The 15465-nt window shown below is 38.6% G+C and overlaps 1 protein-coding gene across 6 annotated transcripts in view; it reads right to left on the bottom strand.

Moving 5' to 3' along the window:
* COL19A1 (collagen type XIX alpha 1 chain) overlaps window positions 1-15465 on the bottom strand; it is a 1011804-nt gene that overhangs the window by 781391 nt on the left and 214948 nt on the right. For all 6 annotated transcript variants that reach the window (XM_056565831.1, XM_056565835.1, XM_056565834.1 and 3 more), the window contains exon 10: window positions 1632-1685. In XM_056565831.1, the coding sequence (XP_056421806.1) occupies window positions 1632-1685 (54 nt within the window). The remainder of the gene's footprint in view (window positions 1-1631; window positions 1686-15465) is intronic.

Here is a 15465-nt window from a genome sequence, read left to right as displayed (position 1 = left end):
TGTTTTGTATGTATGAAATAAAATTCAGTGTAGTGACTTGAATTTTAAACAGGTAACAGAAAATGGAATCAAAATTACTTCATATCACAGAAAAACATTCACATGCAGATTGTGTGGCAGTTTTTTTTTTCTTTTTTTTCTTTCTTTTTTTTTTACTTTTCATTATTTAAGCAAAGTCTAAAGCTTACCTTCTCTTTTGTATCTACTTCATTGTTTGTCCCAAAATGCATCTAAAATTGCCCCAAAAACTACATGTCTTGCTGATACAAGGGCAAGATGATGCAAAGAAGCCACTATGTTATGTGAAGTGGCATAGATGCAAAATGCTGCTCCTCTCACACACCTACCATTCAAGAGGGATGGCTGCTTGGCACTAGGCTCTTTTCACAACAATCTTGTGGTGTCCATTTGTATGCATCGGGAAATCCCCCAATACCGATAGCGAGCATATTCATTGACCATAATCAAAAAGTATTAATTTGGACTCTGTTAAAGGGGTGCTCCTGTGTTCCAGCGTTCTGAACATTTTGTTCAGAACTCTCCGAGTCGAAGGCTGCGATTGTGACCTCATGGCCATGCCCCTCGTGACATTACGTCATGCCCCCTCCATTCATGTCTATGGGAGGGGGATGTTAGCTGACATGCCCCCTCCCATAGACATGAATGGAGGGGGCGTGGCTTAATGTAACAACCACTTCCGCAGGAACCCAGCGTTTGTTTAGAATGCCGGGTGCTGTGGGAAATCAGGGGGAGGCCCCAGCGGCGGGACCCCTGTGATCAAACATCTTATCCCCTATCCTTTGGATAGGGGATAAGATGTCTAGCAGCGGAGTTCCACTTTAAGGTAGTTTCCGGGAGGGCTTGTGTTTTCTTCTGGATGGAATAGTGCAGCTCTCAGCTATTGCATAGAGCATTATCCAGTAAAAAAAATATATTTAGTATATGTTTTTCTGTAACACGTGAGTTTAATGTAAGATGGATCCCACAAAGTCACATCCATCAAAGCTACACAGCACAAGTAAACCCCCAACAGGACACTACCAAAACATTATGTGAAAAGAGCACATGTGCAAAACAAAAAGTGCAGCAGTTGCCCATAGCAACCAATCAAGTTGTTTCTTTTATTTTTCAGAGGCCTTTAAAAAAATAAAGGGAGCAATCTGATTGGTTGCTATGGGCCACTAAACCACTTTTTCCTTGCACAGGTTTTGATAAATCTCCCCCAATGAATCTATAATATACCAGTCACACTTTCACATGTAGTGAGTCATGCTGGGGTTTTTAATAAAAGAAAAAAATCCCCAGCATGCTCTATAGGTTGCAAATTGGACATGTCTGAATTTATCCTTAGGCAATAAGATAATACATTTAAACTCACAACTTTGAATTTCTTGTTCAACTTCTGAAACATAATGCATTACAGATAATTTTTAATGTTAAAGAAAAAGTGCTATGACATACCAAATGTTTCTCAAGTAGGATTTAGAAAGAAAAACTATACTAGTGCTATATTATAAAACATGTACTAAAGCAAACATGTTTCATAAATATTTTCTTTGAAAGTTCAAGGAAAGAAACACTATATAAATATTTGATTAAAGAAGATCAGATAAAAGCATTCTAATGGATACCTTTTCTCCTATTTCTCCTGGAGTACCATTTTCACCTTTGCTTCCTTTCTCACCCTGCAAAATGCAATAAAAACAGTAATGCATTAACAAAAACTGAATACAATATAAAACACTTTCTGTCTGCAAAATCTATTCTGAATAATAGCATTGAGATAACTACCACATAGGTACTGAAGAACATTAAATGGGTCGTGCAAAGAATTTTTTTTTTACTTTTTATTTTACAAAAAGCACATTATAAAACATATCCTTATACAAAAAGGATTTTATGCCAACAGCAAAAAAGAAATGTTTCCATTTTCAACCCCCACCCCCACAAGCATCCCTCTCAAGATAGAGAAGAGAAAAAAAAAAAAAAAGGTGACTACCACACAAATACACCATGCACCCCCTGAATTCTATAATTCCCATATTTTCTACAAGGTCTTTTTAGTCTTAATTGTTTTACTTCTTATCCTTTCATAACTTTTAATCTTAGATACTTCAGCCAACTTGAGCTCCTTGGGGCGTTGGAGGATATCCATTTCTTCATAATTTCAAGCCTTCCCAAAAACAACAATTTACTAATCAATTTACAAGTGCATGCTGGAAACGCCAAACAAAAAGATTTCAGGTTGGAAGTTTAGCACTGTATCTATCCTGGATTCCATTTGCTCCTTTGATTCTTTCCAGTAACTTCTAATCTTTCTACATGACCAGACCATATGGATTAGGTATTCCCCAGGCATATCACATTTAGGACAATCCGCGTGTGGTCATAGACCACACCTAAATGTCTTTCATTAGATAACATTTTTCCCAGACTTTTTAACATAGCAGCCCATTTACTTTCATTCAGACCTCCTAAATCACTTGACCACCTCTCGTTACTAATAAACATCATTTTATTCACCTTCTCTGATAAAATAGTTTTGTACAACAATTAAATTTTTAATTTTTTTTTGCATAAATTTGCTTAATCAGGGGATGATTATTAATCTAAAACACATCTTTCTCACTATCTTACTGCATGCTCAGTTAACTTAAACTTAAGAATTTGTACCGATTCCATATGGTAGTTTTCTTGAAAAAATTCAAATGTGTTCAGTGTGCCTTCTGTAAAAAATTGGGACACATACAACAAACCCCTTGCTCACCCAATAACTATAATCCTCTATTTTACATATTTCTATAAAATGTTCATTGAATAGCATACACACCCTTTTATCCCTAATACAGGGTGGGCCATTTATGTGGATACACCTTAATAAAATGGGAATGGTTGGTGATATTAACTTCCTGTTTATGGCACATTAGTATATGTGAGGGGGGAAACTTTTCAAGATGGGTGGCGACAATGATGGCCATTTTGAAGTCAGCCATTTTGAATCCAACTTTTGTTTTTTCAATAGGAAGAGGATCATGTGACACATGAAACTTATTGGGCATTTCACATGAAAAATAACGATGTGCTTGGTTTTAACGTAACTTTATTATTTCATGAGATATTTACAAGTTTCTGACCACTTATAAGATGTGTTCAATGTGCTGCCCATTGTATTGGATTGTCAACGCAACCCTCTTCTCCCACTATACACACACTGATAGCAACACCGCAGGAGAAATGCTAGCACAGGCTTCCAGTTTCAGGTGCTGCAGAATGGGCAAAACAAAAATTGGAACAGGACCCTCAGTTTACACAGAAGATTTTGTTCAGTAAACTTAAGGCAAACTTTTATGTGAAAACCACCGCTATTGGTCTGACACTAACCCACATTGGATAGAACCATCCAAGACTCTTGGAGCACAAAAATTTATGGTATGGTGTGGTATATGGGGTACAAAGATAGTGGGGCCATTCTTCATCAATGGAAACCTCAAGGCCACTGGATAAGCGAAATTGCTATATGATGAAGCTGGCACGTTCCCTGAGTTTTTCCAGCAAGTTGGTGCACCACCACATTTTGGGTGTCAGGTCCGAGCATTCCTAGATGAACAGTTTCCTGGAAAGTGGATTGGTCATCGTGGGCCAGTTGAATGGCCCCCAAGGTCTCTCGATCTGACTCCCTTAGACTTTTATCTTTGGGGTCATCTGAATGCAATTGTCTATGCTGTGAAGGTATGATATGTGCAGCACCTGAAACTACGGATACTGGAAGCCTGTGCTAGCATTTCTCCTGCAGTGTTGCTATCAGTGTGTGAAGAATGGGAGAAGAGGGTTGCATTGACAATACAACACAATGGGCAGCACATTGAACACATTTTATAAGTGGTCAGAAACTTGTAAATAACTCATGAAAGAATAAAGTTACGTTAAAACCAAGCACATCATTATTTTTCATGTGAAATTCCCAATAAGTTTGATGTGTCCCATGACCCTCTTCCTATTGATAAAACAAAAGTTGGATTCAAAATGTCCGATTTCAAAATGTCCGCCATTGTCACCATCCATCTTGAAAAGTTTCCCCCCTCACATTTACTAATGTGCCACAAACAGGAAGTTAATATCACCAACCATTCCCATTTTATTAAGGTGTATCCATATAAATGGCCCACCCTGTATTTTCCTAATCTTATACCAAACCAAAATTGTCTGTTTTAACAACATCACTCTCTTAACCAATTAATCCTTTACCCCCATCTTCAAAATTTAAAAAATGGGACCTGTTTTATATTTATATTTAAACTTTAAGAGGTCATGTAACAACTGACCATTAATCCCTGTAAATTGTGCAATCTCTGCTACCCAGTAATAAATTCAAAAATATGGGACCCCCATACCTCCTTTAACCTTAGGTGCAGTCATAATTAAAAATGTTATCCTTACTCTCTTATTACCCCTTATAAGTAAACTATCTATTTTTTTAAACCAAATAGCCCCTATAAATATTGGAGAGGTGGTCAAAAAGTATAGTAATTGGGATAGGATTACCATTTTTATTAATGCCATTTGGTCTGTCATTCCCAATGGTAGCCTAAGCCATATTTCTATTTTTCTACATATTTTTTTCCAAAATCGGGGCGATATTCAGTTTTATATAATCCTCTATCCTACTATTCATGGTTATACCTAAATATTCAATTTTCTCACCAAAATTACCGCTGCATGGTTCATCCAAGAGCAGGAGGGAGGATTTATTTCAGTTTATACTCAACACAGAAAAAACCCCAAAGGATTGTATTGTTGCTATATCCTCTTGTATATAAAGCTGGGGATTATTAATAAAAAAATAAAATATCATCCGCATATAAAATAATTTTGTCTTTTGGGCCCCTAGGCCCAAAACCCTCAAAATTAAGTTGTTCTCTGACAAAAAACTACAGGAGGCTCTATAAACAGTGAAAAAAAAGGGGGGCCTTGACGGGTGCCCCTCGAAAGCAAGAGCTGTTTTGTCGTTCCATCATTTATTTTTATTCTCCTCTTTGGGTCACAGTATAAAATTTGAACTAAGTTGATATAATTCTCCCCAAACCGGTCCATGGTCTTCCAGAGGAAGGCCCACTCCACCCTGTCGAACACTTTGTTTGCGTCTAGCAACAGGATGGCCAAACCCTCCCCTACTTGCATAGCAGTAAAAACTCTTCTGATGTTATCCAGGCCATTCCTGTTTTTCATAAATCCTGCCTGTTCTGGCCCAATGATCTTATTCATACAAGGTTTTATTTTTAAGGTTAAAGGGGTACTCCGGCGCTAAGACATCTTATCCCCTATCCAAAGGATAGGGGGTAAGATGCCTGATCGTGGGGGTCCCGCCGCTGGGGACCCCTGTGATCTTCCAAGCCGCACCCCGCTAGAATCAGCCCCCGGAGCGTGCTTGCTCCGGGTCTGATTACTGGCGATCACGGGGACGGAGCATAGTGACGTCACGGCTCCGCCCCCGTGTGACGTCACACTCCACCCCCTCGATACAAGCCTATGGAGGGGGAGTGACAGCTGTCCTGGGGATGTATTGCCCGAGAACGACTTTAATGCTATTTTCACTTCTTGATAATTGATCCCTGTATTAATAATATCCCTCTGGCTCTTACTCAGTTTCGGCAGATCTATCGTGTCCAGTAACTTTTAAACTACCCTCTGGTCTTTGAAGGATTTAATGAAATTGTGATTTTGCTGATGTTTAATAAGTTGCGCTAATAATTTATTAGGCTGGCCCCATTCATAATATTGCTGTAGGTTCTTGAAGAAAATCATGTTTTGTATTTTTCCTTAATATATCTTTTATGTTCCCTTTTCTTGGCCTCTAATTTCTCAAGTTCACCAATCGATGGGTCCAGTGCCAACTTATCTGCTAGGGCTTCTATCTCTGTTTCCAGTACATTTTCTTTTTCTCTAAATACTTTTTTTCCTCCTGTAAATATAAGTCTATAATATCCCCCTTAAAAAGGCCTTCAGTGTGTCCTATACCACTCCCAGTTCAGCAGTACCTCTATTTATGTCCCAAAATTCATCTATCTCTGCTTTAATCTTTTCCAGATTGCCCAAAATATTTAACCAGTGCAGATAAAATTTTCTTGCTTCAGCAATCCTAGCATTTTTTTATTATGACCTATCTCTAGCTCCATGCTCCAAGAGCATGAATGGAGATGGCTCTAGATTCATATTTAAGTTTACTAACTTGAGCTAGTGCTGATATGTTGCATAGAACCATATCTATACGTGTTGCTGCTTTCGGGGAACTGCTGAAGCAAGAAAATACACTTTGTTTCCATACAACTCTCTCCACACGTCTATACACCCGATTTCATTCATAAATTTCTTTAGAGGGGATGACAAATTTCCGACCATCGGTTTTTCTGAAATTCTGTCTTCATCCCTGTTTATGATACAATTAAAAACACCACAGATATAAAGAGCACACTGACCTTTACCCTTTAAGATGTCAATAAGGGATGCCAATACAGAATTTGAGAAGGGTGGAGGGATATGTACAAAAGCCAGAACTACCTGGACTCCTTCCAAAGTACCTTACAAGAATATATACCTACCCTTTCTATTCGTTTCTTTAGATATTAGATTAAAATCAATCCCAGAATGCATAAGGACTGAGACCCCTGATGAAAAATTTGAACCATAGGAGTGGTATTCTTTAGTTACCCATTTCCTTTGAATCAGAGACACTGTGTTGGTCGTCAAGTGCGTCTCAAGTAAGCACACGACGGCCGGCAGGTGTCTCCTGACACAGTCGAATATGGCACAATGTTTATTTTTATCCTTTAGACCTCAACTATTCCCTATTAGAATTTGAACCATTATTTACCAGTAAAAAATGAGAGAGAAAAAAAAGCACACACCCCTCTGTTGTATTTCCCCCCCCCCACCCCTCCTCCTTTCCTCCATTGTGTCCCATAATTTAACATGAGACTCTAAACTAAGTCCCTCCTGGATCTCTACTCCCCCTCCCCTCTCCCCCCTCCAAATAACAGCATTAATTATATATTTCATATTAATACCCCTTTCCGTCCAACCAGACTAATGCTTCTTCTGCTGATAAAAAGAAGGTAGCCATATCATTGTGCACTATCCTAAGCCTAGAAGGAAACAATGAAAATGTAATTCCTGCAGCTATCAGTCATTTCTTGACTTCCTGATAGGCAGCTCATTCTTTCTGAGTGTCCCTGGAGTAGTCTGGGAAGAGACTAATTTTAATGTTATTGTAAAGAAAATTCGTTTTTTTTTCTCCCTCGCAATACGTAGAATCGTATCTCGATCTTTGGAACATAGAATTTTTGCCAATACAGGGGAGATTTAATTTTGTTAAAATTGTCGCAAAAAAGTCACAAGTGTGACTACTCTTTTATCTACGACTTTTTGATTGTGCAGTGTCCTAAGCAAAAAATAAAAATCTTGCTTATCAAAGCAAAAAGTAATTTTTGACTTGCAGTGGTCAGAGATTTATCAAGTGCAAAAGTCGCAAAACAGTCGCATGGCATGAAAAAACTTACTAAATTTACTCCAGCTCAGACATGGAGCAGAAAAAGCCACTACCAAAGCAAAAAAAAAATTAAAAATTGCTTATGTGAAAGAAATTTGTCAACAGGCTGAAACCAGTTGATAAATACGTTGCACATAAGCAAACAAATTGTAAGAAAAAAATAACTTAAAAAAGGAATACAAAAGCAAACATTGATAAATGTTTCCCATTGTCCTTGCCGGGGCTCCTGGTACCGGCTTCCTAAAAGGAACACAGTGAGCCCTCTCATTTGCAAATAAGTTAGAGAAATTGCTGGCTCCAACATTCTCTTTAACCCAGTTTTCCAAGAAGTCACTTAAATTACACTCTTCTAGATCTTCCTGGAAACCCAGAAATCTAATGTTACAGCGCCTGGTTCTGCCCTCCGTATCCTGGATTATGTTATATTCTCATTTTACTATTTTTTATACCTATTTTATTTTGTTCATTTTGATGATTTAATAGCTGGAGTTAAAATATCATGTATGGCCAAGAGCCATCAGTAAAATGAAGGAGGCAAACAAGTGTAAATTTAACTCTGTCATGTTGTCTAATTGCATAATCCTTAACTTCCTGTGCTATACTATTTTTGGAAGAGAAACTATTTGGGTTGGCACATGGATAAACCTAATCTCCCTGCATAATGAAACCATACCCTGTCTAGCTCAGGTACAAATAAAAACCCCAAGGCATGTGTTACTTACTATTCCACATGACAATCTAAATAAATAAAAAAATATGGTATATAGAGCATTATGGCTTAAAATAAATGTTACAAGAGGTTGATAACTTGTAGATTTGTTGATAACTTGTAGTTTCTATAATCATGGTTCATTAACTCCTTCACGACGCAGGAAGTATATTTATGTCCATGCGCCGGCTCCCGCGATAGAACGCGTCATATTGGGTTGGTCCCGGTGGCCATCAACAACCGGGACCCATGGCTAATACTGGACATCACCGATCGCGGTGATGCCCACTATTGACCCTTCAGACGCGGCGATCAAAGTTGATCGCCGTGTCTGCAGTTAAAGTGAAACCTTCCCGGCAACTCAGTCATGCTGTTTGGGACCGCCCCAGTGAAATTGCGTCCCGAACAGCTTGCAGGATGCGAGGAGGCTCCCTACCTGCCTCCTCGCTGATCGATCGCCAAATGACTGTTCCGTGCCTGAGATCCAGGCAGGAGCAATCAAGCAGTGATAACACTGATCAACGCCATGCTATCGCATGGCAGTGATCAGTGTAGGAAATCAGTGTGTGCAATGTTATAGTCCCATAAAGTGTTAATACATTTAACCCCTTCGCTAATAAAAGTCTGAATCACCCCCCTTTTCCCAATAAAAAAAAAAACTATGTAAATAAAAATAAATCTAAACAAAAAATTAGTCCTCATACATCCCCATATGCGGGGAAAAAAAAGTTGTAGGGGTCAGGAGAGGACATTTTTAAACTTAATTTTTGTGCATGTAGTTATGATTTTTTCCAGAAGTAAGACAAAATCTAATTTATATAAGTAGGGTATCATTTTATTCATATGGACCTACAGAATAAATGGAAGGTGTCATTTTTACCAAAAAATGCACTGCATGGAAACTGAAGCCCCCAGAAATTACAAAATGGCGTTTTTTGTTTTTTTTTCTTCAATTTTGTCACACAATGATTTTTTTTTGTTTCGCTGTAGATTTTTTGGGAACATGACTAATGTCATTACAAATTTGAATTGGTGGAACAAAAAAACAAGCCATCATATGGATTTTTAGTTGGGAAATTGAAAGGGTTATGATTATTAAAAGGTAAGGGGGAAAAAACAAAAATGCAAAAACTGAAAACTGAGTACTTAAAGAGGTACTCCCATGGAAAACTTTTTTTTTTTTTTAAATCAACTGGTGCCAGAAAGTTAAACAGATTTGTAAATTACTTCTATTAAAAAATCTTAATCCTTCCAGTACTTTTTAGGGGCTATATACTACAGAGTAAATGCTTATCTTTTTAGATTTCTCTGATGTCATGACCACAGTGCTCTCTGCTGACCTCTGCTGTCCATTTTAGGAACTGTCCAGAGCAGGAGAAAATCCTCATAGCAAACATATGCTGGACAGTGGACAGTTCCTAAAATGGACAGCAGAGGTCAGCAGAGAGCACTGTGGTCATGACATCAGAGAAATCTAAAAAGATAAGCATTTCCTCTGTACTATATAGGCCCTGAAAAGTACTGGAAGGATTAAGATTTTTTTAATAGAAGTAATTTAAAAATCTGTTTAACTTTCTGGCACCAGTTGCTTTAAAAAAAAAAAGTTTTCTACGGGAGTACCCCTTTAAGGGGTTAAACTTATTTCTGATGTTAAATAAGGTATTTAGCAGTAAGTAAAGTAGTGAGAAAAACTTTCTTAAGTCTTCTTCACACAAACTTTTTATGTTTTTTTATTTTATTATTATTTTAATAACCTCCTTAAAGGTTATTTTTTTTTTTTTTTTAGCCCAAACATCCTTCCTCAAAAAGATTAGCAAAAACTCTAAGGCATCTGCTTTACAGGCAGACTTAGGAGATCGCCAGCAAAAAATGAGCCCCAGGCTCATACCAAGAGATCTGTTTTAAACTGTATTCCAGATGGTATCCCACCCAAGAATTTTTTGCTTGATCATTAATTGATTAGCAGGGACCTTCATTGTAGATATAATTCCCTCAGAGGCCCTCTTTCACACATATGGTGGTTCTGTCCACTTATTGGAAGCTTTTGGTCTGCAATCTCTGATAAAATCTAGCAGATTATGGGCCGAGTGATCCATCTTGCACCTCAGTTGATCTTGTTGTGGGCTCCTTCGGGACAGTTCTATCCTCACTTATCTTCACTAACTACCTACCTGCTGATGGCAGCATAACTACTAGTGCCTTTAGGATGGCATATTACCCAGGCCCCCACTATTGCCCAATGGATTGACAGAGTCGACCAACTGTATAGGATGGAGAAAATTGCGAGCAGGCTTTTGGACTCTCATGTTGAATTCCTTAAATTGTGGGACCCTTTCCTCCAGACAGAGAGCCTCTGAGCCACATATCTCCTTTGTATCTTCATATGGAGAACATTCAAAACACATTGCGAAGGTCCTGAATAAGAACTGGGAATTAGTACGTAGACGTTTCCCGAATATACCAGAATTTGGTATATACGATCTACAGACCCTTCGGCCAAGGGGTCTGAACGTAGATTTCACGTAGATATACATATATTTGTATTTATTCACAACTTCAATATTTTTTATTTGTTACAGGGATTTGGTCGGGCTGGTGGATAAAGATAACATCCTCCTCATCACACTACTTTCCATATTTTTTTATGCAAAATTATACTTGCATCAGAGTGTTGTACCAATCCATTAATCTTTTTTTTTTTGTTTTCCTTATTTTCAACTTTATTTCGATTATTATTTTTATACTTTATTGTTATATATTTATTATTTTTATATTTTTTACTTCATTATATTATCATTTATTTTCCATTTAGTACTGTTATTATTTATTAATAAATATCTTTGCGTACGTAGCCAATTATGTTTGGTCTAATAGTATACCGCTAGCGCGTCCGTGTGTTATAATTAACTGGCATCCCCGGCCACAGATGTGGAAACCCATAGACCAGGGGCCCCCCATAATGCTGATCTGGGACCATTAAGGGCTTTGGACCAGCATATGGGTATGCCTGTCAAGGACACGGTGCCGAGTCTGAGTACAGGCGAGTGGATACCCTTGGTGGGTGGGGTTAAGTGCCTTGTATGCTTGTATCATTGATGGATGAACTGGGGTTAATTTGAGTCACTTATTACTTACAAGTATGTTTATGTTCAAGCATCAAAAGTACCATGATTTATTACTGTGACTCTGTACTCTACTCTATTATATGACAGTACACTATTCAATATATTATATACACAAGTTGCCCTACACTAATATGGCCGATGGAGCGCTCCTTGCTTTCACTGTACTTGTGCAGAACAGCGGAGCTTGCTGGCACACATGACCATGATGTGCCGGCAATACATGACCGCAATAGCTGGATTGTGATTGGTCCACCTATCTCTGAAGCAATTCCCCTACACTGGCATTCATCGCCATGTACACGCTCACGCTGTTATGGACTCGATGCCATAAACCCACCCTGCCCATCGATCACAAATTATCAACAGATGATGTTTTTAATTATAAATACTGTAATCCATTCTCTGTTTTTTTTATCTGTGCATGTTTAGTACATGGATCTGCTTTTATACTCACTCACTAGTACTTGGACTGTCTAAGATGTCCCTTAAACTATTTGTAAAGCACTTTGATTCTACATGCACTTTATATTTTTACTTGATTGATTGTAATTATGTTTGACATGTTTCACTCTATACATATCTTGATGTGATCACTGTCACTTGTCTTAAAAAAAAATTATGCTGTGAGAACACCGAAACGTCACACTCATGGAATAAAAGTCACTTTTTCATTTTTGATACTTGTGAAGGATGACCGGTGTGCTGCGGTCATCCTTCCATTGTTAGTATCCATTTGGACTCGAGACCGGGGTCCCTATTGATCTGCCTGCACCCAACTCCTATGTTCTTTTGAAGGTGCTGCTCTAATCCCAAATAAATTTACTATTGCTGTAATCATACTTATCTGCAGAATAAATTTAATGTCAGTTTAACTGTACAGTAAACAGCATAAAGACCCCCCCAAACCACTCCCCCCCCAAAAAAAAAATAGTAAAATGAAGAATGCCAAAAAAATTCACCATATGGCTCAACTGTAGGGAAAAAATAATTATTGCTTTTAGAAGGCAATGAGTTAAAACATAAGAAAAAAGCCAAATGTATATTTAAAGATGTCATTTGTGACCATTCTGCTAATGGCCTACTGGATATTCATTGTTATTCTAAGAAGCTCAGAAAGAACAAAGGCATCTGACAGGAACCGGCCAACATTTTAGTGTGATTGTTAAATATTTAAAACATCCACTTGATCTTTTATCAAAGGCATCACCCCTTGACGTCTTTACATTTGGTAAATGGCTGTCAGCTGATACAGTACTAAATCAACTGACTCACTTAGTATGTAAAGGGTAGCAAAAAAAATGCCCAGCAAAGCTTAGCATGAGTAGAGTGAATTTATCACTATGAATTGGATGACAATCATTCCCTAGATACTATGCAGTAATAGAGAACACAGAGGTCAAGTTTGACTGCTCACGCTATACAGAACCTGTGAGCGGACGACATAGAGAATATTGGAATTATGCAAAAGGTCCTTTGAGATCAAACTCCGAGGCAGAAAAGCCGTGATACTTTAAACATTTCATAAACATTTGTCAGCATACAGTAAGTGTGTCTTAAGTGGAACACATTCTGTAAAAGTATCATATTCTTTTAGAACTATTGTCAATAAAACTGTTGTGGCATTGAGGCAGGTTTGAGGGCAATGAAAGGGTGTTTTTCTAAGACCCTTAGTGTGGGTGAGCTAGCAGAGATGCTAATCAGGTGGCTAATTAATGAGGCCAGCAGAAGTGTGGGAAGTCTGCATATAAGGAAAGGAAACAGAATAGTCTGGGCTCTCCCTAAAAGACAGCACGGTGGCTGAGGGGGAGAGGCAGGGGTCCTCGTGAGGAGCACACAGCCAGGTGTTGTGAGTGACCCCCCACCAGGGAAGTGGACAGACAAGGAGTCTTAGCACACACAGCAAGAGGCTGCAAACGCTGTGAGTAAAGGTTGCAGGAAACTTGTGTTTTAGGCTGGTGGAGACTTGCTTACCGGTGGATAGAGAGGGAAGTGTCTAATGTGTAGTTAGTTACAGGACGGTTTAGCATTTTGTTTGTTCCTGTGTTATGTTTTTTTTTTTTTATCCTGCAATCTATCTAATAAAGCTGGTGAGGAGCCAGACTTGCATAACGAACTGTTGCTTGCCTGCTGAATGAAGTAGAATGCTGAAAAGTCCTTTAACCCTTTAAAGGGGTACTCCGCCCCTAGACATCTTATCCCCTATCCAAAGGATAGGGGACAAGATGTCAGATCGCCGCGGTCCCTCTGCTGGGGAGCCCCGGGATCCCCGCTGCGGCACCACACTATAATTACAGCACAGAGCGAGTTCGCTCTGTGCGTAATGACGGGCGATACAGGGGACGGAGCAAAGTGACGCCCCTCGTGACATCACCTAATGCAAGTCTATGGCAGCGGGCGTGACGACCGCCACGCCCCCTCCCATAGACTTGTATTGAAAGGGGCGGACCGTGATGTCACGAGGGGCGGAGCCGTGATGTAACGATGCTCCGGCCCCTGTATTGCCCGTCATTACGTGCAGAGCGAACTCACTCTGTGCTGTAATGATAGCGCAGTGCCGCAGTGGGGATCCCGGGGCTCCCCAGCAGCGGGACTGCGGCGATCTGACATCTTATCCCCTATCCTTTGGATAGGGGATAAGATGTCTAGGGGCGGAGTACCCCTTTAAGAACCAAGCATTTTTCTGTTTTTGCACTTTCATTTTTTCCTCCTCACCTTTTAAAAATCATAACCCTTTCAATTTTGCACCTAAAAATCCATATGAGGGCTTATTTTTTGTGCCACAAATTCTACTTTGTAATGACATCAGTCATTTTAACCAAACATCTACGGCGAAACGGGAAAAAAATCATCGTCGACAAAATTGAAGAAAAACACCATTTTGTTAATTTTGGGGGCTTCCGTTTCTACGCCGTGCATTTTTTGGTAAAAATGACACTTTATTTTTATTCTGTATGTCAATACAATTAAAATGATACCCTACTGATATAGGTTTGATTTTATCGTACTTTTGGAAAAAATCATAACTACATGCAGGAAAATTAATACATTTAAAATTGGCCTCTTCTGACCCCTATAACTTTTTTATTTTTCCACGTATGGGGTGGTATGGGGCTAATTTTTTGTGCCCTGATCAGAAGTTTTAATCAGTACCATTTTTGTTTTTACCAGACTTTTTGATCACTTTTTATTCCTTTTTTTATGGTATAAAAAGTGACCAAAAATACACTATTTTGGAATTTTTTTGCGCGCACGCCATTGATCATGCGGTTTAATTTACAATATATTTTTATAGTTCGGAAATTTACACACGTGGTGACACCATATATGTTTATTTTTATTATGTTTATATATTTTTTATATGGAATTTGGGAAAAGGGGTGATTTAAACTTTTAATAAGGAAGGGGTTAATGTGTGTGTTTTTAAACTTTTTTTAAACTTTTTTTTTTTACACTTTTAGTCCTCTTAGGGGAATTTTAGGAGGAATCATTTGATTCCTCATACAGATCAATATGGTTGTATAAAACCACATTGATCTGTGTGCTCTGCACTCGATTACCCTGCCAGGCTTTATCATTCTGAGCACCGGAGCCGGGACAGCAGGAGAGGTAAGCCCTCCGTCTACCTCCGCAATGGCAACTGGTGCCAGAAAGTTAAACAGATTTGTAAATTACTTCTATTAAAAAATCTTAATCCTTCCAGTACTTTTCAGCTGCTGAACACTTCAGAAGAAAATGATTTTCTTTTTGGAACACAGAGCTCTCTACTGACATCATGACCACAGTGCTCTCTGCTGACATCTCTGTCCATTTTAAGAACTGTCCAGAGTAGGAGAAAATCCCCATAGCAAATATATGCTGCTCTGGTCAGTTCCTTAAATGGACAGAGATGTCAGCAGAGAGCACTGTGCTCGTGATTCAGCAGAGAGCACTGTGTTCCAAAAAAAAAGATTTTACTCTGTACTATTCAGCCGCTAATAAGTACTGGAAGGATTAAGATTTTTTAATAGAAGTAATTTACAAATCTGTTTAACTTTCTGGCACCAGTGGATTTAAAAAAAAGGTTTCTACCAGAGTACCCCTTTAATCCT

The sequence above is a fragment of the Hyla sarda genome, chromosome 3 (assembly GCF_029499605.1).
Source record: "Hyla sarda isolate aHylSar1 chromosome 3, aHylSar1.hap1, whole genome shotgun sequence".
Lineage (NCBI taxonomy): Eukaryota > Metazoa > Chordata > Amphibia > Anura > Hylidae > Hyla > Hyla sarda.
The sequence above is the reverse complement of the archived record's forward strand: the minus strand, read 5'-3'. Positions and strand labels throughout refer to the sequence as shown.